General features: G+C 42.6%; 11 protein-coding genes across 11 annotated transcripts; 5 read left to right on the plus strand and 6 right to left on the minus strand.

Annotated features, from left to right (window-relative positions):
- Positions 1–100: 100 nt before the first annotated feature.
- Positions 101–1826, minus strand: L203_105086 (uncharacterized protein; the record flags this gene model as incomplete). The annotated part of the gene is made up of 5 exons (XM_066214459.1): positions 101–126; positions 174–505; positions 562–827; positions 877–1773; positions 1824–1826. 5 exons carry the CDS (start codon positions 1824–1826, stop codon positions 101–103), a joined length of 1524 nt encoding a protein of 507 aa, XP_066070556.1.
- A 197-nt stretch (positions 1827–2023) lies between these two features.
- Positions 2024–4957, plus strand: L203_105087 (uncharacterized protein; the record flags this gene model as incomplete). Its single annotated transcript, XM_066214460.1, has 8 exons — positions 2024–2361; positions 2420–2494; positions 2542–3327; positions 3374–3675; positions 3722–3837; positions 3884–4072; positions 4132–4766; positions 4825–4957. 8 exons carry the CDS (start codon positions 2024–2026, stop codon positions 4955–4957), a joined length of 2574 nt encoding a protein of 857 aa, XP_066070557.1.
- Positions 4958–5061: 104 nt separating this feature from the next.
- L203_105088 (uncharacterized protein) lies at positions 5062–5771 on the minus strand (the record flags this gene model as incomplete). Its single annotated transcript, XM_066214461.1, has 4 exons — positions 5062–5269; positions 5318–5494; positions 5542–5592; positions 5719–5771. 4 exons carry the CDS (start codon positions 5769–5771, stop codon positions 5062–5064), a joined length of 489 nt encoding a protein of 162 aa, XP_066070558.1.
- Positions 5772–6661: 890 nt separating this feature from the next.
- On the plus strand, positions 6662–9042 carry L203_105089 (uncharacterized protein; the record flags this gene model as incomplete). Its single annotated transcript, XM_066214462.1, has 13 exons — positions 6662–6916; positions 6970–6982; positions 7036–7087; positions 7140–7177; positions 7227–7404; positions 7458–7561; positions 7612–7622; positions 7682–7713; positions 7765–7988; positions 8042–8244; positions 8298–8428; positions 8481–8707; positions 8768–9042. The coding sequence occupies 13 exons, from the start codon at positions 6662–6664 to the stop codon at positions 9040–9042; spliced, it is 1743 nt and encodes a 580-aa protein (XP_066070559.1).
- Positions 9043–9442: 400 nt separating this feature from the next.
- On the minus strand, positions 9443–9936 carry L203_105090 (uncharacterized protein; the record flags this gene model as incomplete). Its single annotated transcript, XM_066214463.1, has 2 exons — positions 9443–9622; positions 9682–9936. The coding sequence occupies 2 exons, from the start codon at positions 9934–9936 to the stop codon at positions 9443–9445; spliced, it is 435 nt and encodes a 144-aa protein (XP_066070560.1).
- A 187-nt stretch (positions 9937–10123) lies between these two features.
- On the plus strand, positions 10124–13214 carry L203_105091 (uncharacterized protein; the record flags this gene model as incomplete). Its single annotated transcript, XM_066214464.1, has 23 exons — positions 10124–10281; positions 10366–10451; positions 10509–10588; positions 10703–10743; positions 10794–10867; positions 10917–10985; positions 11037–11270; positions 11329–11337; positions 11386–11513; positions 11605–11646; positions 11697–11822; positions 11869–11900; positions 11951–12215; positions 12274–12292; positions 12340–12365; positions 12415–12507; positions 12586–12608; positions 12657–12669; positions 12724–12743; positions 12794–12809; positions 12863–12957; positions 13012–13130; positions 13186–13214. 23 exons carry the CDS (start codon positions 10124–10126, stop codon positions 13212–13214), a joined length of 1797 nt encoding a protein of 598 aa, XP_066070561.1.
- Positions 13215–13608: 394 nt separating this feature from the next.
- On the minus strand, positions 13609–15162 carry L203_105092 (uncharacterized protein; the record flags this gene model as incomplete). The annotated part of the gene is made up of 12 exons (XM_066214465.1): positions 13609–13686; positions 13744–13823; positions 13882–13957; positions 14012–14096; positions 14146–14209; positions 14255–14342; positions 14396–14460; positions 14504–14577; positions 14643–14659; positions 14716–14846; positions 14893–14954; positions 15017–15162. The coding sequence occupies 12 exons, from the start codon at positions 15160–15162 to the stop codon at positions 13609–13611; spliced, it is 966 nt and encodes a 321-aa protein (XP_066070562.1).
- Positions 15163–15502: 340 nt separating this feature from the next.
- Positions 15503–16911, minus strand: L203_105093 (uncharacterized protein; the record flags this gene model as incomplete). Its single annotated transcript, XM_066214466.1, has 8 exons — positions 15503–15564; positions 15618–15680; positions 15729–15858; positions 15914–16288; positions 16353–16432; positions 16484–16558; positions 16611–16846; positions 16895–16911. 8 exons carry the CDS (start codon positions 16909–16911, stop codon positions 15503–15505), a joined length of 1038 nt encoding a protein of 345 aa, XP_066070563.1.
- A 326-nt stretch (positions 16912–17237) lies between these two features.
- On the plus strand, positions 17238–18411 carry L203_105094 (uncharacterized protein; the record flags this gene model as incomplete). Its single annotated transcript, XM_066214467.1, has 5 exons — positions 17238–17344; positions 17403–17482; positions 17557–17677; positions 17746–17808; positions 17871–18411. 5 exons carry the CDS (start codon positions 17238–17240, stop codon positions 18409–18411), a joined length of 912 nt encoding a protein of 303 aa, XP_066070564.1.
- A 207-nt stretch (positions 18412–18618) lies between these two features.
- Positions 18619–19935, minus strand: L203_105095 (uncharacterized protein; the record flags this gene model as incomplete). The annotated part of the gene is made up of 3 exons (XM_066214468.1): positions 18619–19122; positions 19184–19437; positions 19500–19935. The coding sequence occupies 3 exons, from the start codon at positions 19933–19935 to the stop codon at positions 18619–18621; spliced, it is 1194 nt and encodes a 397-aa protein (XP_066070565.1).
- Positions 19936–20304: 369 nt separating this feature from the next.
- L203_105096 (uncharacterized protein) lies at positions 20305–22189 on the plus strand (the record flags this gene model as incomplete). Its single annotated transcript, XM_066214469.1, has 15 exons — positions 20305–20322; positions 20383–20418; positions 20478–20494; positions 20549–20571; positions 20627–20754; positions 20812–20840; positions 20890–20993; positions 21052–21257; positions 21308–21459; positions 21505–21580; positions 21628–21719; positions 21763–21887; positions 21941–21995; positions 22046–22066; positions 22165–22189. 15 exons carry the CDS (start codon positions 20305–20307, stop codon positions 22187–22189), a joined length of 1107 nt encoding a protein of 368 aa, XP_066070566.1.
- Between the last annotated feature and the right edge of the window lie 1802 nt (positions 22190–23991).

Raw genomic sequence — 23991 nt, forward strand, 5'->3', positions numbered from 1 at the left:
AACTGGGCATCTCTTTAGGTGGATTCGTACTATAAGTTGGCCATGTAAACGAAGCAATAGATATACAACATGCATGTACGAGCATGGGTTTATAAATGGTCTATTTTTGTTCTGCAATGACAGTTTCTGCAAACCAATGAGCGCAATCAGCCACCGTTTGATGAAATACTCACTCTTTCTCTCTGCCTTGGGCTTTTCCTTCCCTGCCCTTGAATGCTTCCTTCTTCGATCCTCTTTGATGTTCCTTGACTCAAGCATCTCTCTTTTAATCTTCGTAGCATTATGAATACTCTGGGGAACATGTCTCCTCTCCTTGACACTCCTGACACCTTTCTCCTTAGAGTATCTCTCTAGTAGTTTTTGACGGTATTCAATAGCTTGTCGTTCTTTAGTAGAGACTGGTCCGATCCTCTTAGAAGCATTAGATTTCCAAATACGCACATTGCCGTCATCAGAAGCAGAAACAATGAAGTCGGCGGTTGGGGTATAAGTGACATCAAAGACCCTATGGCATGTTGAGTTGGTATCTGCCAATATAGATATTCATCAAGGGCAGCTCACCTTTGCATTCGTTTGGTGTGGTACACATCTCTTGACTTTCCAGACTCTCTGTCCCAAAGCCTTATGGTACGGTCATAAGATCCAGAAACAAACCCTTCACCTGTAGGACTCCAATCACATCCCATGACGCTACCAACGTGGCCTTTATAAATTTGATTAGGAGTCTCAAGGTTTCTAATGTCAAATGTGTAAAGGTTATGATCTTCAGATCCAAGAAGGAGCACAGTTGGGAGGGTTGGACACCATGAAAGGCAATTTGATCGGAACTTGCGCAGATGTCAATAACCACCAAATGATTGCATAACCTTCACATACCTGTGTGACAATTCTTCTCTCTGCTTTACCAGTTCGAATATCATACAGACACATCGTTCTGTCACTTCCCACACTTGCTAACACACTCGTTTCACTTTGATTAAATCCCAACCCAGAAACTGTTTCTAAAGATGAACCAAATTGTAGCGTTGATAATGGTGCTGTTCTGTTCTCATCCCAAATTTGCACAGTGTTGGAAGACGTGGCAAAAACAGAGTCATTACGATGATGGTCAACGCCATTGAAACCGTTCTTGGAGGTGTAAATCATAGTAGGCTCCAGATTTTGACCCAAGTTATCTCTACTTGCCTGATCAAGAGAGAGGCCGTCGCCCGTTAGGTCATTTAATCCGGAGCCATCTTCTGCTATAGCTCCGGCTTCATCTAGAAACTCGCCAGAGTCTCCTCCCAGCCCAAATTCATTACCTTTGAAAAATTCTTTTTCTCGCAAGCCAGGCGCAAAAGCTTTACTTCTCCATAATTTAACGGTACCATCGAGTTTTCCACAGGTGATCATTCCCCGCCGGCCGTCCTTAGCCTCAGCAGTCCAGCATATGCCCCCAACCATCCCTTTGTGAGCTCCTGGAATTTTGAGCAATGGTCGACGGAGCGCGAGAGAATGAACTATAACTTCTCCATCACCCCCTCCGCCAGCCACCACTGCTACACGACGGGGATCTTTTCCAAGACAATAAACACCATCCTGATGCCCCCCAAGAGCATCGATGAATGGTTTTGCAAACATGCGATCCATCTTGGCGGCGGTTACAGCTCGAGTATGTTCTCTTGGTTTAGAAAACGGGTGGAGATGGGGAGCCAAATTCCGCTGGAGAGGGTGTTCAGCAGTGGAAGACGATGGCAAGTGGTCATCTAAAGAGCGAGATATAGTTTTGATCTTCTATTGCAGGCTTCAGCGACAATTATCATCCTAAAATCAAGTTGACCTACCATGATGTTGGTGTATGAAGAATTTGAGAAATGTAGATGAAAAACCAAAAAGATGATAGTCGTGCCTGCGGTGGATGCCGCCTCGGAGTTATGCTCATCTCCATTGCTACCTGTCGCCACTCAATTCAGCAAAAACCAGGTAGATATGATAACTCTTTGATCTATTCCCAATATTTTTTCCTTTCTCTCAACCAGCTTAAATGAGTGGAGCTTCGTCTCCTGCGTCGTCTCTCGACTTTTTTGAATCAGACGCTGTTTCAGATGAGTCCGATTATACCCCTCGGAAACCGGTTCGCAAGGCTGCCCCTCTCAGAAAGAATGCTAAAGTAACTTCGACGACAAGGACAAATATAAGAATCAACCTATCTGTACCAAATAACAGTGCTGTAACAACTCTTGACAGGTCAGAAGGAGCCGAAATCGAAGATGAGAGGTATTACGATGATTTAACAGGAAAGAGAGTAGTCGATCTCTCTGGACAGCATTTGAAGTCAGATTATTCACTCAGGCCGCTATGGGTTGATGATCGTGGCAATATGTAAGTTCTGCGGGCTCCAAGGGAGTATTGAAAAATAAGTACGCTTATCTTTGCTCAGCATTGTGGAAGCTTTCGCGCCGTTTGCCAAGCAGGCTCAAGATTTTCTTGTCGCGATTTCTGAGCCAGTCTCAAGGTTTGTGACTAGTGAACGCCACTTTAAAGTATTGATAATTCCTGTAGGCCATCATTAATACATGAGTATCGCATTACAAAACCTTCTCTCCATTCCGCAATGTCCATTGGTCTTGAAACCAAAGTCATTATCGAAGTCTTGTCCCGTCTCTCTAAAACTCCTTTATCGCATCAGCTCATTTTTCGAATAGAAGAATGGACTGCATCTTTCGGCAAAGTCCGACTTGTTCTGAAAGACAATCGGTATTTTCTCGAGACTAGTGTACCAGAATTTTTACAGAAATTGATGAATGATCCGGTAATCAAAGAGTGCATGGTCCATCGCGAAGAAGAGCAAGGGCAAATGATTTTCGGCGCAGAAGAAGGTGCAAGGCCAAGGAGAGATTTTGCTATCCCCGGCACGGAAGAGGCAAGGAGGCAAGAACAAAACGAAACTTTAGAAGTGGAACAAAGCAGGCAGAATGATGCGGTCATTGGAGCGGTAATTGGAATTGGAGAAGCAGATGAGATGGATGACGAGGATGACAAAGTCTACTCATTTGAAGTGTCAGGGGGAAGGATGGAGGACGTTCGCCGTCGCTGTAAAGATAAAGATCTTCCTGCTTTGGAGGAATACGATTTTCGTAACGACACAGTCAATCCTAATCTTGAAATCCAGCTTAAACCAATGACTGTCATCAGACCTTACCAGGAGATGAGCCTTGCAAAGATGTTTGGTAACGGACGAGCAAGGTCAGGAATAATTGTATTGCCTTGTGGTGCTGGAAAAACATTGGTAGGGATTACAGCAGCGTGTACAATCAAGAAGAGCGCTTTAGTGCTCTGTACTTCTGCGTAGGTTTCGGCCATTCGTCTGGGTTATTGCTGATCTAACATTTAGAGTGTCAGTTGCTCAGTGGAAGCAGCAGTTCCTTCATTTTTCCAACATCTCTGAGCGGCAGATTTGCTGTTTTACCCAAGGCGAGAAAGAGGTTTTTTCGGCCTCTGCTGGTATCGTAATCTCCACTTACTCGATGATTGCCAAAACAGGCAAGAGGGCACATGATGCAGAAAAAGTCATGCAATTTCTACGATCTAGGGAGTGGGGTTTCTTACTATTGGATGAAGTACACGTCACTCCTGCAGATATGTTTAGAAAGTGCATCAACAATTTCAAAGTTCATGCAAAGCTTGGTTTGACAGGTGCGTCAAAAATTGCTCAATGGCAAAACTGATATTCTTGGTTTAGCGACTCTTGTAAGAGAAGATGATAGAATTGGTGATCTTGGATACCTAATCGGCCCTAAACTGTATGAAGCTAACTGGATGGATCTTGCCAAGAATGGGCACATCGCTACTGTCCAAGTGAGCCCTCTGTTTGCTTGCTTTTGTAGTTTCTCAATCTCTTTAGTGTGCGGAAGTATGGTGTCCTATGACACCTGAATTTTATCGCGAATACCTCCGCAACCCATCTCGTAAACGTATTTTGCTTCATGCAATGAACCCGAACAAGATTCAAGCATGTCAATTCTTGATAAATTATCATGAAGGGAGAGGAGACAAGGTTATTGTCTTTTCAGATAATGTCTTTGCACTAGAGGTAAGCGTCTTGATTATCGAAGCTTGTGACCACTACTTGATGCCAATCAAATGTGACAGGCGTATGCGAAAAAACTGGGAAAGTCGTTTATTCACGGTGGAACACCAGAGGGCGAACGGTTGAGGATTCTCTCTCGGTTTCAACACGATCCGCAGCTGAACACTATATTTTTATCGAAAGTTGGTGATACATCAATCGATCTGCCTGAAGCTACTTGTCTCATTCAGATTTCCTCCCACTTTGGTTCACGCCGACAAGAAGCTCAGCGTCTTGGTCGTATTCTTCGAGCAAAACGTAGGAATGATGAAGGCTTCAATGCCTTCTTTTACTCTTTGGTATCCAAAGATACACAAGAGATGTTCTATTCTTCCAAACGCCAGGGTTTCTTGATCGATCAAGGATATGCTTTCAAAGTAATCACCGAACTTCATGGCCTCACAGATATGCCTAATTTGGTATTTCCATCCAAAGATGAACAGCTATCACTTCTTGAACTCGTGCTCAACCAAGGAGATTCTGCAGCTGAAACAGCAGATCATTATATGAGGCTGAATGGTGGAAAACATCAAAAAAAGACTGCTGGATCGCAGCCCACGTCTATAGGTGGCCCTACAGTGCAGAGGTTTATGGCACCATTAGAGCACCTATCTGGAGGACAGAATATTAGTTACAGAGAACAGAATAAAAGTGTCAAGTGGGTAGCATCTGTGAATCTATTCAAGATAAGAGACAGCTAATTGTATCAAATGCAGTAAAGAATTGTCTCGCGAAAATAGACAAAACAAGAGAGATCGAGCCGGAGGGGGAAAAGAGTCGCACGCAATCTTTAAGAAAAGAAGAACAGAGTTGGCAGCAGCGAAAAAACAGCGGGAGCAAGCCTTGTGAAAGGCATTCAGATTGGTCATATTGATCGCCGTAGGGCGTCTTGTCCGGAATCAGAAACCGAGTTGAGCTATATCAAAAGATATGTGGTTGTATTCTCTGTAACCCTACTGCGTGATTTCGCCAATATCTTCGTTCCAAACCTTGCTGTCTGAGCTCTTGATCCAATTCGCCATCATCGTCTTGCAAGATTGATCACCGAGATTCACAACTGTTACACCATTATCCTTGAGTAATTGTTCTCCACCGAGAAAGTTTTCGTTTTCGGCAAGTATGACCACTGGGATTTTGTACAGAACGCACGTTGCTGAACACCTACGGTATTTGAATCAGTTAGGAAGATACTTTATAGGTAACATGTACATGATACAGGGTGACAAAGTGGTTACCATGGCACACTCTCTCAACAAACCCTCTTTAACTCTGCCCAGCTTCTCCAAGCAATCCATCTCTCCGTGTCGGATATTTGAGGACATTTGAACTCGGTTATTGTGTCCGACAGAAATCACCCGGGATGTTGGGAGATGGACCAGAGCGGCGCTACTAGGTATCAGAGTGCAAAGTGGCAGGGGCTGCTATCCATTTACCCAATGGGAATACCGCCCTCCGAGAGGCTTTTGAGGGCTTGCTCATGAGCACTATTCGATTTTCAGCTAGATATTGCCATGTCAACGTTGCACATGCCCTATCTACTCGTGCTCGCTTATGGATCGCTTGCTGCTGCCTCTACCCCCTCTACGCTAGCGAATTGTTGCACTACATACATTTTCATGAATTTCGGATAATCTTCAGGCCTTGCAGGTATCTCGTTTGACATTTTGTAAAGCAGACTTGTCTTTTGTATTATTAGTCTATCCGCCCAAGAAAACTCCAAGCTTGTAAGCAATATGCACAAAAAAGTGTTTTGAGATTACAAAATGCTTATCAAAAATGCTTATTTACTAATTTCCCATTATCCAAATCCTTATCAAATGAGATATTACTCTGGCCGATTTAAAAACTGATAATAACCATCCAATCCAATTCAAGCCAAGCATTTTTCACACCGCATTACCTAATTACATTTACAACATTCGGCCCGCTTTTTACCTCATAAACTACGTTGTCAAACTACGTTGTTTACATATATATATATATATATATATATAATCTGCATCGGAGTTGAAAGAATCCCAACGCTTTATTCTCTATACACTTTTTCATTGTATACTTGCAGTTTTTCATCGTCGATTTGGATATTCCCATCATCATCCAACCAACATGCCTGAGCCTGATTCACTCTTTGGCGCCAGAAGGCCAACCCAATCCTTCCAGCATTAACTGTTCGAGTTGTATGCGTATACTGATCTGTCTCTTTCTCTCTTCTGATCATGCAGTTGCGGTGTTTGAACAAGGAGGACTCATATGGATCAAGATAAAAAGAAGAAGAAAAAAAACAACTTTTATCATCGCCACATGTGTGTATGTCAGATCCTTTAATCTTGACCGAGTCCGGCCATAATACAGATTACTAAGGCGTCTCCGTATTATTCAGCCGCGTCAGTCTCAAAATTGCCTATTACAGATGCGGAGCCGGGATTCCGTCGCCGTCGGGCATTTCAAGGCTCACTAATCCTTTCGGCGAACCAACCCACAAGAAAAGTACAAATAGAAGGAAAAATATGAATCGACAAACACAGAAGAGTAAACACTTTCATTTTTTAAATCATGGAGGATCACTCGGCGACACCAACGCTTCGCGAGGAGATACGAGGCGGGCTGGCAGGCGAAGCCGTCGAATATGGCCAGTCACCATCGCTGGCTCGCACTGCAAGTCAAAAGCTGCCTCATCACGACACAGCATCGAGCGAAAACGCCAAGCTTGAGAGTAAAGAAGAAACTGAAAAGACTCAAGATGATTCTGGTCTCTTGAGCGGCCTCAGACTGTACTTGGTCTTCCTCTCTCTCATGCTTTGTGTGTTTGTGAGTAATGGAAATGTTGAGGGTATATACGACGGACTGATATCTGGGTTCAGATGTTTGCCCTTGGTATGTCTAACAGGCGGAGCGTAGACTGGAGGCAAGTCTAAAGCTCGTTGCAGACCAGTCCATCGTTTCAACCGCCATCCCCATCATCGTCTCTGATTTCCATGCGTAAGTTTTCATCGCGAAAAAAATTGTTTCGATTCTAAATATGTGTTTCAAGTTTTGACCAGGTGGCTTGGATTATTACTGGCTACTTTTGTGGGTTTTGGCATTCCAAAGTGGTAAAGTTGCCAGCTAATGGCTATAGTGACACAATGCGGTTTGATCATGTTTGTTGGCCAACTGTTAACTGTGTTGAAAGCCAAGTGGATGCTTCTCGGTGCTGTCTTTTTCTTTGAATTGGGAAGTCTTGTCTGTGCCGTTGCAAAGGATATGGATACCCTTATTGGTGGCAGAGCTGTCCAAGGTATTGGAGCTTCCGGAATGTACTTTTCTTTTACAAGGAAAAAATGGGCCCAAACTTAATGACCATCCTTAGGTTTGTTTCTATCTTGAGTGTCATCGCAACTGTCACTAGGGTTGATCAGCGAGCGGCATTCATGTCCTCATTTGGGATTGTCTTTGTTATCAGTTCTGTCGTTGGTGAGTCTGGATCACTCACTCGTAAATACTTTGTTAACGCGCTTCTATAGGTCCTCTTTTGGTTCGTCCGCTTCCTTTTTCCTTCGTTCACATCAACTTGGTCTTATTTTTGTCGTACAGGGTGGTGCTTTTACGCAACATGTTAGCTGGAGGCAAGTTTCTGTCTCTGTCCTTAACTGTTGCCGACACTGACCATGTTTCAGATGGTGTTTCTATATCAATCTTCCATTTGGTGGCATTGCTGCAGCTGCTGTTGTCTTCCTTCTTCCTGCTCGCGACCCAGAGAAGAATGATAACGTACCGGATGATATGCCTCTTTGGAAAAAACTAATGAGACTTGATTGGTTGGGTACTGCTCTTATTTTCTGTTTGGTGACAAGTCTTTTGTTGGCATTGAGCTGGGGTGGTAACCAGTATTCATGGAAGAGTAAGTGTCTTTGTTCTTATGCTAGTCAACAAATATACTCAATGCTGTTTCAGATTGGCGAATTATCTTCCTCTTCATACTTGGTGGCCTACTAGCCATTGCCTTTGTTGCTTCTCAAATTTGGTTAGACAAACGTGCTTTGATCCCGCTCTCTCTTCTCAAGGATCGTACAGTTCTTTCCGCGGCCTGCACCATCTTTTTCTGGATGTTGGCAATGTTGGGTGGTACTTATCAACTGCCTCTGTTCTATCAGGCGGTAAGTTTCAGTGGTATGTCGAGCTTCCAAGGTACAAGGTTCATTTTATCTAGGTGCGCAATCATTCACCTGAGAAATCCGGTGTGGATATTATTGCATTTATGCTTTCTGTTTGTGTGGCCATTTTCGTCTCTGGAGGCTTTACAACCAAGTTTGGGCGATACTACCCATTCTTCCTTCTTGGGTAATTTTCTCTCCCAACACTTAAACCAAATTTTCTAACATGGTCTCTGTAGTCCTCCGTTCTCTGCCGTTGGATTTGGCCTGCTGTACACTGTTAACGCCAACACAGCCGGCTCCAAGCTTATTGGTTACCAAATCCTCGCTGGTTTCGGCGTCGGACTTAGTTTCCAGATGGCTTTCCTTGCGGTCCAAGCACAATACCATGAACGCCCTCACCTTTTGCCTCAAGCAACTGCCGTGGTGACTTTTATGCAGCTTACTGGTGCTGCCATTGGAATTGGTGAGTAAATAAGAATTGCCATTTGATCACATAGAAAACATTTAATCATGTTTTGATTAGGTATTGTCAACACTGTGCAGTCGGTGTATCTCAACACTGAAATCAAGCGATTGGCTCCCGATGTGGACTTTGAACTTGTCCGTCATTCTGTATCCGCCATTTACACTCTCCCAAAGGCGCAACAACCTGCTGTGGTTGAAGCTTATGTGATAAGTATCACCAAGTCATTCATTCCTATCATTATCGCTGTCTCACTTGCCTTGATCTCTGGTGCCTTCGTTCGCAACCACAGTATGCTTCAAAAAGGTGGAGCAGGGGGAGGCCACATGGCATGATGAAATTACAAAACTGTAACATGGAGATACAGATATTTCTGCCTTGCATCTTAAGCAATAATCACTACATTTGGTAGTCCTTATAGGTTTTTATTAATACAGTGTATGATATGTAGACGTGTCTATCGCATCATAGTTTAAAGCAACTCGTAATCTGAGGAACCAAGCTACATGTCTTGTCGTTACTACGCTTTGAGCTACCATGACATGCCGATTTGTCTCGCGCAGAAACTTTCGATACATGTAGGCTCTTCGAGAAAAATTGTTTATCCAGACAAGCCTTGCTCTGCGCAAAACTTTCAGTCCAACGCTTTGCTTTTATGTCAACATGCGAGGAGTCAAAATTGGTCCAATACGAGGCTACTCCTGTATTGAAAGAAAACAATAAGAGCGAGCATCTCTAGGTGTTGGAAGCATTTGATTGTAGTCGACGCTGGATCATGAGTTCTCTCCAAGGGTCTTCATAGAAGCTCTTCATAATGCAGTCTTCTATAAATTTCCCTTGATTGTTGTGTTCGTTTCGGTGCGAGACATTCACGTTTGATGATGGGCGCTCATTGCCCAAAGATGGGCGAGGACGCTGAAAAAGTGAAAGGTTATCACTAATGTCATTTTCAAACTCTTAGGAAAAAGCTATACCTTTGCGCCTAGAGCGATGGTGTTTGAGGCAGAGACCACTGCAGTCATCGTTTGTTGACGTTTATACCTGTGGGTGTGTCCGCTGTCTTCATCATGCCCTTTGTTGCCTGCTCTATATCGTCCATCTCCCTTTTCTTTGAAGTTACCACGCGACCCTTGCTGTCCCCGATTGATTCTGTTTCCTCTAGCTCTTCCTTTTCCTGTTGTAGTTACTTGTTGCCTGCCAAATGCAGATGGGAGGCAATTCGCTTCCATTTCGATTCGTTGATTATAATTCAAGAATATATTGGTTGACAGCGCAGAAACGTTAGTTATGAAGACTTTAAATCCTCCCCCACGTTTTTGCCTAAGGAACGGACCGAAAATGCCGGAAGTGGAGTGCTTTTTTCTTTCAGTTCTTCGTCTTCTCATCTTCTCTTTTTTACTTGCCCTTCCAATCATTATGGCAAACTCGCAAGAGCCCATAGCCTCTCGCCTTACTTCGTCCATTAAATCTACAGCTGGAACGTTTGTGTCGTCGGTCAAGCCTGCCGAAAACGAGCTTGCTCGATGGAGAAAGACTTTTGATAGGTTCGCCAAGGAAGAGTTAGAGGGAAAAAAGTATGTGGGGTAATCAAGCAGTTCAGAGCCAACAATGCCTTGGGCGTCCACTGTCTAGTCACCTCACTAATCTGAGTTGTAAAGGTATCTTACCCCTTCTCAATTTATAGACGCCATTGCCCCAACAGACGAGGGATTTAGCAAAATCAAACGAGAACAGTATGGCAACTGTAGGTGTAATGCCTGATATGGATGATCTTATCGCCTGACTCAAACCGCTTTCAAAGTATTTCGAGTAGCAGATAGCTCCGACCGTGGTCTTGTTTCCTTTGAAGACTTTGTTGTCTTTGAAACTTGTAAGCGTACTGTGTTGCACTTTACGATTGCATTGAAGCTCACGTTTGATGCAGTGTTGAAACGAGTATGGGCTGATATGTTTGTTTCTTCCAAGCAGCTGATCGTCGAGCTTTGCATTTCCTAGCCAGACGCCGACTATCAACTTGCTTTTCAGGTTTTTGACGTGTATTTCAAGTTTCCTATCACTTGTTAGACTATATTGATCGGATGCTTAGTGATGCATCTGGCTCTATAGAGTTTGATGAGTTCAAGCATGTGCTATCTGCTAACATAGCAGCAAGCAATATACGCAAGTCTTCATGAGGATTCAGCGTAGAGCGTCATTAACTTAGTTGTAGCTTTTGATTTTGATTGCAACTGGATGAAGTTATATGTAGGAAAACGAGGCGATAGACATGTACTTGGCTGTGCGTAATACCGAAATCTCAAACGAATTTCAAGCTGACTGCATTCTTCAGATCATGAGTTTACTCAGCTCATCAAAGGCTACCAAGGCGAACGACTTCGTCAAGCGTTTCATTACTTTGATAAAGACGGCGACGGATATATTAACCCTGAAGAATTCCAGAAAATCATTATTGAAATTGCAGGCCACAAGCTTTCTAACTCTGTCCTGGAAAGGCTACCCACCCTCTGTACTATGAACCCTGGTAAAAAAATTAGCTACTCCGAGGTTATTGCGTTCCACAACAGTAAGTCTTTGAAATGTAGAATACACGCATGGACCGCTCATTAATGTTGAAATTGTAGTCATCCGAGGTATCTCAAATAGCTGGTTTTGTGATTAACAAGGCTCATTGCAAGTAGAAATGGACGCTGTTGAACGCATCATTGAGCATGCTGTACAAAAGTCAAAAGACGGCAGAATCGCTGTCTCAGATTTTTTGGATGAGGCTGCTGGTAGTATGAGATATGGGATGTTCACTCCTATGGAGGTGAGCCCCCAACAAGCCCAGTACAAAACTGAAGAGATAGGCCAATATTATTTGGCATTTTGCAAGTCGGGGCAGTGTAGGGACAGGTCAGCGCCTTGCTCTTGCAGATTTTCAAGCCTTGCTCGATGCCAAAGTGAGATCATCATTGTCTGTTGGACCACATCATCAGGCTTATATATGTAGTGGCAACCTCCTGATGTTGCACTGATACACGAGAAAACACTAAAATCCGGCGGATTTTTAGCTGAGATGGCCCAATCAACCTACAATTTCATACAAGGAGGTATTGCTGGTGGTATTGGTGCTTATGTTTGTTGTTTATTAAACATTCTTTTTAAACGCTCATTTTTTCTAGGCTGTCTATCCCATTGATCTTGTCAAGACGCGGTAAGGCCGAGAAGAATTTCATTTGTTCGTATTGACGCGAGAATTGGTAGACTGCAAAACCAACGCGCAACAGTGGTTGGCGAGGTGTTATATAGAAACGCCTTCGACTGCATCAAAAAGGTATACACAAATGAAGGGGGTGTCAGGGCCTTTTACCGCGGTGTTATGCCCCAACTCGTTGGAGTGGCGCCTGAAAAAGCCATAAAATTAACCGTCAACGACTTGGTTAGAAAGAAAGGAACAGACCCGGAGACAGGCAGAATCACCTTGCCAATGGAGTTGGTGGCAGGTGGCTCCGCCGGTGGTTGTCAAGTAGTAAGTCTTTCTAGATATCTTTTTCCTACGTATCAATAGAATCTGACTAATACACCAGGTCGTAACCAACCCACTAGGTTAGTTGATCTATTCTTGGTTGATAATGTCTCATAGTGTTTGATAGAAATCATCAAAATCCGCTTACAGATGGCAAGTAGTATGAGAGTCCTATGATATGGTTATGTTAACTGTACCACAGGCCGGCGAAATAACACGTGCCGAAGGAGGAACGACAGCATCTCGAGGAGCCTTACATATTGTTCGACAATTGGGTCTTGTCGGTTTGTACAAGGTTTGTGTAACCCATCGTAACTTAAGTCGCCTTTGTGCTAACATTTTTCTTCTTTCTTCTATTATTTCTTTCTCGCAGGGCGCTACTGCTTGCTTTGTTCGGTAAGTTATATTTCTGACGTAGCAGATTGTGCTTACAGGGCACTCAAGCGATATTCCTTTTGTAAGCGGTCCCATTACCGTAAGAGACAGACTTATGTGACTCTGATATATATAGTCGATGATTTACTTTACCGCGTGAGTTTATAATTGTTTTGAGATGTTTGCGTCTGGCTCAATTTCGGTAGTTATGCCCATCTCAAAGTATATTATGACAACACTGCATGGATCGATGATCGGTACTTATTGTTGAGTAGAAAGACTTCTTCAAAGAAGGACGCCACGGCAAGGTTTTAAGCTTTGGCGAACTGCTTATCGCCGCAGGGGTTGCGGGTATGCCTGCTGCTTATTTGTAAGTTTTCCAATACCAGTTATAGTATTTGGCGACCTCTAATAAAATGAACAGGACGACGCCTGCAGATGTAGTTAAAACACGTTTGCAATCACAAGCACGAGCGGGACAGACCATTTACAAAGGAATCGCTGACGGTCTGTTGAAAATTTTCCAAGAAGAAGGTTTGAAATGTCAGTATCTTTATGAATAATCAACAGGTTCAAAACTGACACAAGTCCATTCCAGCGCTCTTCAAAGGAGGCCTTGCTCGGTAAGTCTATGTGAAAAGGTTTGGCTAATCTTCAGCGTTATCCGTTCTTCGCCTCAATTTGCGGTCACCTTAGCTTGTTATGAGCTTCTACACAAGCACTTTCCATATCCCTATGCTCCTGCACCGGCTGTCGTAAGGCCCTCCCTTTCTGCTCAGCAGGATATTTCTCGGGTTCGAGCTCGTAACGCTCTACGTATATTGCTTGATTGCAGTTCTGGGTTTGGCATGGTAGATGCGACCACCGCTGCAAAAAAGATGGCAGTCATCCCGAAAAGTCTTAGGTCTTAAACAATGCTGTAGACATTGCCTATCAGCAATCCTCTTTCCTGACTGTCATATTATGACATGTTTGGCTTGGAAGTGATGTATCTGCAGAAGATTAGATAATGACTGAGTGATTATGAATTTTGGGTAATCCAGCCGTGCAGAGGAACATCCAGAAGATCTAGTCGTTCCGAAGGTTTCAGCTGCAATAGCTGTTTACTCTAAGCATTTATAACCTTCACGTGTGAGATTGAAAGAAAAGAACTGACTTTGAAAATGAAATTTTGAGCTTCAATACTAAGCCAAACGGGATAGTGAACATCACAACGACATATTCTTGAGTGAACCACTGAATTAAATGATGTGCTGTAGCTAAAAGAATGAATCTAAGAGTCAACCAAACTTACGTCGAGGACCCAAACTTGTATCTGCCCCGAAAGGCTCCTCTCCGCAGGTCAATTCATACGTCAAAACACCAAGCGCCTGTGATCTCGATTGGTATCAAAGTAATTGAAAATGATCAAGACAAAAGCTCACCCATATATCGACGGATTTCCCATAAGGTTGGCCAAGAATCATCTCAGGTGCAACATACGATAATGTGCCAGCAAGTGTTCTTTGTCTTAAATTACATCTCAGCAGGTAGAAATTTGGAGAAAACACAGACAAACCTGTTTTCGAGGGGCGACTGTACGCTCCAGCCAAAATCACCAATTTTGATTTCCCCATCAAGACCTGACAGATTTTGCATTTGGACAGACCTTGAAAACCCTCACTTACCTATGAACAAATTCTCTGGTTTGATATCACGATGAATGATATCTTGAGTATGAAGATACCTTAAACCGCTTGCCACCTGGCTTATATACTCCGAAAAATTGGTTAATGATTGTCCGAACGAATTGATGGACATATACTCACTTTGCTGCTACTTCTTTCTGACAAACGACCATTCGTGCATAAATGCTTGAAAAGCTCCCCATGCCCTGATAGCTTTATAAGCGCGTGCTCATGTAAACAAATTCTCACCAGCAAATTCTAGCATCAGGAATAAACGGTCCACATCATGAAACCAACCATAGAAACGGATAACATTCGGATGCCTAACAAATTGTTAGTTATAAATGACTCATTGCCTGAGATATAATTAGTTGAGCACTGTGCATACCTGAGCTGTTGCATGATCTGTACAACATACGCTGTCATGAGAACTCAACTACACACTCCTATGTCTCACCTACCTCGATTTCTCTTTTGACTTGAACTTGTACACCTTTCTCGATGATATCATCTTTGAGGAGGCATTTCAGAACGAGGACGAAAGAATTGCTTCTGGATTTAACACGAGCAAGGTAGACTCGTCCAAAATGGCCTGTCAGAGGTGCATCAGATGATAGATTGCTATCTCATTATCCCACCTTTTCCTAGAGGTCGTCCTATATCAAAATTCGTCAAGCTCCAATGATTCGAGGGACCAGTACTACATCGTTGTTGGCAGTAAGACAGATCACGCATTCCCACCAATTGGGAATTCAAACGTACTCCTGCAGGTTTGCATTCAAGACTTGTCTTTGCCGGCTCCATTCGATTCCTCGACAAGGAGATTTCGTGGGTAATTCAAAACCTCCATCATACATTCCAATGTTAATTTCATATGTGGTCGAAGATGTTTGCTGTGAATCTTTCATGAAAGCCGTTGATTGCTGTCCACTTTGAACTGGAGGATTTCAATTGTTGTGCTGAACAGCTTTTTATATAATTGTCAACGTTTAATGATGCAAAACGTAAAGAAGGGCGCGTCTCAGTCTAGTTTGTTTAAGGTCGTAGAAAAATAATGTTATTTTTAATCTCCTTCACAAAACAATGCTATCTAAAATCCTACAAATTATACATTTTGATTTAAAATTCATTTATGCATTGTTCCAACCAAACTAATGACCCACCAAGCGCTGTCTTGTAGTTTTCTACATGTGGATTTGCCATAGCGATGACTTACTTTTGTCAAACGTTGAAACTATTAGTTATCAATTATAGTTTGACTTCTGCTTCAAGAGGCTCTCCCTTTATTGATGCGATAGCATTCCGGACACCTAATAGAGAATGATTAGTTATCGAAAAAAATAATAAGATTGTTCAGACATACATCGTTCTGCCATGGCGTTCCTTGTATCATACTCCGCCGATCCAAGATGTGGTATGAGTAGACCTACACATAACTGAGAAAAACAGCTCTAAGATAGTAGTTACCTCGCACAATTTTTAAGATGCAACAGAGGATGTTCAGCTGGGATATCTGGCTCTCCTTCGATTACATCTAGCCCTGCTCCATATATCTTGCCTGTGGACAATGCCTCGTGTAAATCATCGGTGTTTACGATGGGACCCTATGATTTCACAGTAATGAGAGCACGTCAGCTTTTCGCTATAATTTTGACCCACTCTTGCAACATTGATAAGGACTGAAGAATGCCTCATGCGAGACAAAAAATCTTTGTTTACAAGATTTTTGGTCGAAGGATTGAGATCACATAGAATAATCAATATGTCCGATTCCGCGGCCAGATCATTTTTATTGACCCTCTTTGTTTCTACACCAAACTCTTCAGTGAACTTTGCGTCAATCTCGTACTGGTTTTCTCTTCTTCTTGAGGAGTTATATAGGATTTGCGGGGGCTGTTTTTTGTTGGTAAATGCGAGAAGTCGTTTGACGGTAGCATGTGCAATACGTCCAAACCCAAGAAACCCAATTTTAAGTGAAGGATGACCGATTGAAAGGCCGCAATTGGCGAATGGAGCCCAAGGTTGGTTTGTCCACTAGATAATGTCAATCATTTGTACATGTCAGAGTGTCAAGTGTCCCAATCTAGAAACCGCTCACATTTCCACTTTTGACCAAGCTAATCCCTTCACCTATTCGCCGAAGCGTACACAGAACCAAGATGACAGCAATATCGGCAACTATACAGAAGTGAGCTGAATACAGTTACAAGGTCGAACGTAGGTGCTTACCTGCATCACTGAGTACACCAGGTGTGTGACCTATTTTGATACCCTTGGAATTTGCGGCTTTTACATCAATGTGATCTTTATGCGTATGTTGAGTAACATCTTGAAATAGAGATAAGATATCACCTACCATATCCGACTGAAAAAGTCGAGACACATCGGAAATTCGTATTAGCGTTTTGTATAAATTCCTCATCCACTTTATCACTTGGTTGATTATGCATTATGCAAGCGGCTCCAACTTCGGGATCTTTGATATGGTCAAGAACCCATTGCCGGGAAGGAGGGCTATCTTCAGTGTTTAGTATGATATCAAATCCTGACTTTTTCAGAATGTCCATGGCATGTTCACCAACGTGTCGAGTTCTAGACCGTACACATCAGCATACGTTTCAACGATGATAGAGCACTCACACAAGAATTTTGGGCATGGTGTTATTTGCTATACGTTTAACGTATATTCCTAATTGCTAAGAGTCGAGAAAACAGTACATGTAGTATTTGTTCCAGAGAACGGAGTGATGTCCTGATTAGGCGATTACAAGTTACGTAATAATCTGAATGCTGAGGTATTCCTTGCTATCTTCAAGGATTTATTACTGCACATGCCGCCCAAATTTCATCTTTTATCTTCTTTTCCGCTTTATCTATCTCAACAAAATCATTAACCGCCATTCGTATACGAGACAAGCACGCCGAACTCGTCATGTTTGAATTGATATTCACACTATTTTTCGCAGCCCTGATTATGGCAGTCATGATGGGAATCTCGGCTGCAATAACCATGCCATTTTATGGTGCCCTAGTCAGACTTAGAGCCAATTATAATCCCCATGCTGTTGGATTAGATCAACATGAGGCACGGTAAGCCAGACCTATATTTTCTCAAAAGTTTATGGACTCATTTCACATAATATTGAAGAGTAGGACCAACTCTTCATACATTATTAGGAACATTAAAACGAACCAAAAGGCTTGAAGGATGGTGGGGTCTGTGGAAAGGTGAGATGTTGTAATTGATTATTGACAACATATCTATGCTCAACATTATGGAGCGTTGACACTCTTTGTTACAGGAACATATCCAGCATTAGCTTACTCCACCTTGTTGTCCATTTGCTCAATTATTTTTGTGGGCGGTTCAGCTACAAAAGGTCCCAAGAATACCTACAGTGTTCCTGAAGCTGGAGGTGTTGCGTAAGTACCTCTTTGTGGTGGCAGCTTAACTTCCGCAATGTTGATACACAGGCGTATGTCTACTTCAGAATGGCCCTTTTCACCATAGTCCTAACATTGATTGCCTTACCAATGACAATCCTTATCAATCGGTTCGTCCTATCTTCTGAATCTTTCTATCAACAAGAGTGTTCTTAATATTAATTCCAAAAAGCTCCATAATCACCCCTTACAAGCTTCCCAACAATCCCAAGATATCTTTACGTATCCTTTTGACCTCCGTTGAGCAAGAAAAACCCTGGACTCTCTATCTTACACCTGGTCTGCTTGCCGCAACCACAGCTCACGCCATATGCGCCACACTCATCGCCCGTACAATGCGTGTACTCTTTCTTGGTACTGCTATCATCTCTGATAAAACAGCTGGAGACATTGCATGGTGGCGATGGATGTTTTACATAATTTGGCAATGTTTTGCCACGCTGTGGTTCACACCATTGGAAGTCATTGCCACGAGGCTATCTATACAGCCCAATGCTGGAGATGTCACACCTTTGGGAGAGACAGAGCCACCTGAGGGAGTGACTTTCTGTGGCACTGATGAAGATGTCATTGGAATACGACCTGCTACTGAGCCGTATCTCGGAATGGTCGATTGCACAAGGAAAATCATTGAGGAAGAAGGCTGGACTAGTTTGTACCGAGGGTTCTGGTTTACGATGCTAGGAAATCTGTTTGGAAGTACTATAGCGTAAACAAGTTGATATTGTCTGCTTCATGTCTACAAAATGTAAATTTTAATATAATTGTCATAATAGAGTGCCAACCATCAAGTCGTACATGTTTTAAAACCTATATGCTTATACATCCATTTCTCAATGAGCACTGTGGAAAATCATTGTGATCGCAGACAACATAACGAAAAAGTGCCAGTAACAAAAGAATGTCACATGAATTTGACATCACATGGACATAACTTTTTGACGTCCAATAAGCCATCCGACTTGAGCCAAAAATTCATCCCTCATTGACGAGAATGCTTCGCGGAAAGAGACGACAAGAGCAGACTCTCTTTGCGGTAAACCTGAGTCAGGTGTTGACGAAGACCAATGTCCCATGCTTGATATGGTAACTGTCTGTCCAATGAAAGAACCCAAAGCCACTTGATCTAAGGTTTCTGCCCAATGGGTGACAGTGGAGTGTGGATGCATTTCACCTTTGTCATTCACATCAGATGAAAGCTCAGAGATCCAGGATGACCACGCCGACAGAAGCATTTTCGCAAAATTTAGAACAAGAGGTGCAGGACAAGGAAGAGAAGATTGATCTAGACGGGCTGGTGATGGGATCAACGCAAGGATTGCTATCAGATGAAACGTGATAGGCTGTAAGAAGGTAAAAAGGGCTTGTGTACCAATAGCTCCTTTCTGTGGATGCGAAAGAGCGTATTGGACGTATGTGGAGACCTGTCGAATACCATAAGCTTCGTTGTCTGTTTAAAACATAACATATTCAAAAGAAACTTACCATATGACAATATTCTTCAACTGTACTGGTGGCACGATCCCAGCGCCTAGCTTCTGAAAGAGCTCCTGAGAAAGGAAGAGGTGAAGATAGACGCCCAGTGGTCCGTTCTAGCTCAGCAAATTTTCCATCTAGTTCTTTAACATAGGTTTTAAGATCGGGTCTTGGAATCATGCTTAAGACAGATTGAGATAAAGAAGGATTATCACGCAAAAGCTGTAAAAGGATTGGGAGATGAGCAGAGGGGGGCATGGTCGCTACAAAGCATGTTTAGCATATCTATCTATTATGGCAAGCTGAAAGATCAGATGGGATATACCTAACATTATCCCAGGATCTATAGCATTATCCGGTTGTGGTTCAACATGTAGTACCTGTAATTTCGTACGTTTGATTGGTTTAGTTGCTCTATCTGACGTTGTTTGGATAGTCCGCTGAGCAATAATTGAGCTTTCATGTTTGTTCAATTTCTTTGAGGTTTGCTGAGACCGAGATGCGGGGGGGGATGTGGAAGGCGACAGAGAGCGGCGAGCTCGTTTGAGTGATAAATGGGTTGGAGTCGCCGTGGCACTTGAATTATAGCAAGCGTGCGGCGTACATCCGGAAGAGAAAGTTGGTAGATTGTGAGTGATAGATTTGTGGGGAGAAGTGGCGGGAGTGCTGGGGAGGCCAAAGTTAAAGGAAAGCGGCGAGGGTCGAGAAGCAAACGGAAAAGCGAGGGAGGGAGGCGCTTGCTGTGCTATAGGGTAAGCCATGACCGTGAAAGTATAAATCAGGTGAATGGAATATATATATAGAGAGTAAGGGAGAAATTAGAGGATCACTTGTTGAAACATCATTCCAATTAGGAGCGGCGGCCCAACCCGCCTGGTTTAATCATCAGTTTTTATAATGAACTTATAATCAAAACTAATCAAAGTGAACTTCTTATTCCACGTCAGTTTCTATTTTTCTCTTCACTTTCTCGTTCCTATCTTTTGCCCTCTGTACATCTTATCCATGAAATTTAGTATCATCGGGTAGCATAACAGCTAATCGCTGACCACGACGCTCTTAGGAAAACAACGGAGAGTCCCAAACTTCATTTACTCCTCCATAACAGCTTTAGCCATTAGCTTTTCACTATGACGACGCTTCAGAAGGTTAGCAACTGCTTAATAATGTGCTACAAATGAAATTTTAACACCTCTGACAATATACAGATAAAGGACATTGAAGATGAAATGGCAAGGACTCAAGTATGTACCAATCTCTCTTTTTAAAAACCATTTCTAATGTGTTATGAAACATAACCTAGAGGAACAAAGCCACAGAGTGAGTTTTTAGTTTATAATGATAATACCATGGTGCTTTATTCAAATTTTTTAGATACCACCTCGGCCAACTCAAAGGCGAGTCATGATATTCTCAAATTCACACATGCGAATTTCTAAACCAGGTCTTTAGCAAAGCTTGCGAAACTACGACGAGACCTGATTACTCCTTCCGGTGGTGGAGGTGGTGGCCCAGGTATTGGCTTCGATGTTGCCAGATCTGGACAGGCCACTGTAACTGTGATTGGATTTCCTAGTGTTGTGTGTACCTTTTCTTACCAGTTTTGCCTCAGCATGACCAATATACACTCTTCGTAGGGTAAATCAACCTTCATGTCCAAATTGACGTGAGTACATATCATTTTTACAAATTGTCTCTGAATTGACTCAAATCAGAGGCACACACTCTGAAGCAGCTTCGTATGAGTTCACAACTCTGACAACGGTACCCGGTCAGATGACATATAATGGAGCCCGAATCCAGATCCTTGACTTGCCTGGTAAATTATCTTTTACCAGCTGAGCTCAGCATTGACCAATCTCAATTTCGCTCTTCAGGTATAATTGAAGGCGCTAAAGATGGAAAGGGTCGAGGCCGACAAGTCATCGCGGTAGCGAGAACCTGTAACCTTATATTCATTGTTCTTGATGTTCTTAAACCCCTCAATGATCTTGCCATCCTTACGAATGAGCTCGAAGGCTTTGGCATACGGTTAAACAAGAAACCGCCAGCAATTACCGTTAAAAAGAAAGAAAGCGGCGGAGTAGGTATCTAACCATTTACAGTATTCTTAATACTTATCAAACTTGTTAGATAGCCATCACAAATACTGTTCCTCTCACTAAAATTGACCCTCAAGAAATCAGAGCAGTTCTGCAGGAATACAGGATGAGCAATGCAGCCGTATCTATTCATCAGCCAGATGCTACAATTGAAGATTTAATTGATGTGGTAGAAGGCAACCGGTGAGTTTTACCTTTCATTAAGAGTAACTCACTTATAATCTCAAGTGTTTACATTCCTGCTATCTATGTACTCAATAAAATCGATGCAATCAGCATTGAAGAACTTGATCTGCTGTATAAGGTGGGTGCAAGTTAAGGTTCGCCAATATTTACCAAATCATCACACAGATTCCCAACTCTGTCCCAATCTCCTCCAAACTCTGGCTTAACGTTGACGAACTACTGGAAGTTATGTGGGACAAATTAAACCTTGTTAGAGTGTATGTCGTTAAATGTCCTATCTATCATCTTACAGTTTTGTAGTTACACTAAGCCTAGAGGGCAGCAGCCGGATTATTCTTCACCTGTTGTCCTTCAACGAGGAAAATGTACTGTTGAAGAATTCTGCAATGCTATCCATAAAGAAATTGCTAAACAGTTTAAAAATGGTAAATACTCTTTCACATGGAGATCAATTTGAATCATATACTGATAGTAGAAGCAATGGTTTGGGGAACCTCAGCGAAGCATGCAAGAGGGCAAAAAGTTGGCTTAGAGTGAGTATTTCAGTCTTATCAGAGAGATTGCCACTGATGGTTGGTGTCAGTCATGTTTTGGAGGATGAAGAGTGAGTTATAATATTCAAACTCAAGATGGCTTCCTATGTGATGACCTTGTTTGGAGTTTCTATCGGTTTGACTGTTGGCTAATACGACTTATCTGCAGCATCATCTGTATCTTCAAGAAATGATGCTCATCTGATTAGAGGTAAAAAGGTATTTCTATATAGATCTGATGTGACTGCTCAATGCTCTTCGAGTGAAATCATCACAGCATGACTACAATATAGTCAAACTCCTTCCAACCCTAACTTTATCTAGCACCTTACATGCTCATTTCAGTAAAATCTATGGATAGTTATGGCATGGCAGGGTGTGTCATAATTTGTTGTTATTAGTATACATATTGATAAGAGGGTTGTAAACTCAATACTTGCACTGGGAGAAGGTGAAAAGATAGAATATCAAAACTAAAGAGCGAAGTCTTGACTATGCGTTACCACCCTGCACCTATTGTTCAGTGCAAGACCGCAATATTATCTCTTCCTCCAAAGTGATGAGCGCCTACGAGCTGTTGCCACCCTGCATGTATGCTGTCTGTTACGACCCTGCATAAATACGGTATATGTTACGATCTGGGCCGGTGGCCTTACAACTGTCATGAATAATACCAATAATTAAGATCCACGCTCTTTACCAAAAGGTCACAATAATGCAATCGGAGTTGCATTACTATTTATTGCCTATATTCCATGGAATAATTCCAACGTTATGAAAAGAACTCGGTTTAGGTGAACGGTGGTGGTTGCTTGAAGAGGAAGCTGCAAGGTGGTGGTGAAACTCGTGCAAAATTCGACGGTAGTTGTAGTCTTAGATATATTGTTATTGGTGAATGCATGATAAGTGATAAGACCTGTTGTGTGAGTGCAGAGCCCTGTACCACTCTTATGGAAGTGCTGCGGCGACTTCCGCTGCCTTGTGTAGCTTGTTGTAGGTCTGGCTCAGTCCATTATATTATTCAACCCGGAACACAAGCGTTCCCTGAGCCGTAGCAGAGGATATATATAAGGAGGAATATTATAATTTATCTTTTCTTTAGATACTTCATTTCGATGCATGACCAGTGCTAGATTTGCTGTTTTCAGAACGCCCGTTGGTATATAATATAGACATACAATATACCAAAAACAAACGTAGTGTGGCACTCCTGTGCTTTCAGTAATGCCATCCGGACTTACTAGTGCTCTAGCGTCGTTCCAGAACTTGATTAACGATGTTCTGAGAGATTTCCTCAACAGGTCAGTAATTGTATATCTCGGTGACATCCTTATTTTTAGCAAGACGCGCGAAGAGCATGTGAAACATGCTGTACAAATACTGGAGAAACAACAAAAGTATTCACTTTGGGCAAATACAGATAAGTGTTCTTTCAAATGAAACAGAGTTTTTATGATATATTGTAGAGAAGATGGGATTGAAATGAACCCCGAGAAAGTGGAGGCTGTCAGCCTTTGACCGACATCAAAAAACGTTCGCGACATCCAAGTTTTTCTTGGTTTCGTTAATTTCTATCGTCGTTTTATTCGCGTTTACTCAAAAATGGCTTCACCATTGACAAGGCTGCTCCGAAAAGATACCAAGTCCGAATGGTCCAAGAAAACGAACAATGCTTTCGGGTCCCTGAAACATGCTTTCACCTCAGGCCCAATATTACAGCACTTTACCCCAAACTGACCTGTTGTGCTCAAAACGAATGCCTCGGACTACGCGATAGCAGGCATCCTACCGCACCCAGACGATTAAAATCGCCTCCGGCCTGTCGCCTATTATTCAAGGAAGCTTCAATCCGCCAAGTTGGACTATGAAATCGATGATAAAGAAATGCTCGCCATAGTCGACGCTTTTAAGCACTGGCGGGCATACCGGAAGGTTCATAGGAAATAACGGTATTCACAGATTACAAAAACCTTGAGTATTCGACGTCTTCGAAAGT

This window comes from Cryptococcus depauperatus, chromosome 6, assembly GCF_001720195.1.
Source record: "Cryptococcus depauperatus CBS 7841 chromosome 6, complete sequence".
In the NCBI taxonomy this organism is placed as follows: Eukaryota; Fungi; Basidiomycota; class Tremellomycetes; order Tremellales; family Cryptococcaceae; genus Cryptococcus; species Cryptococcus depauperatus.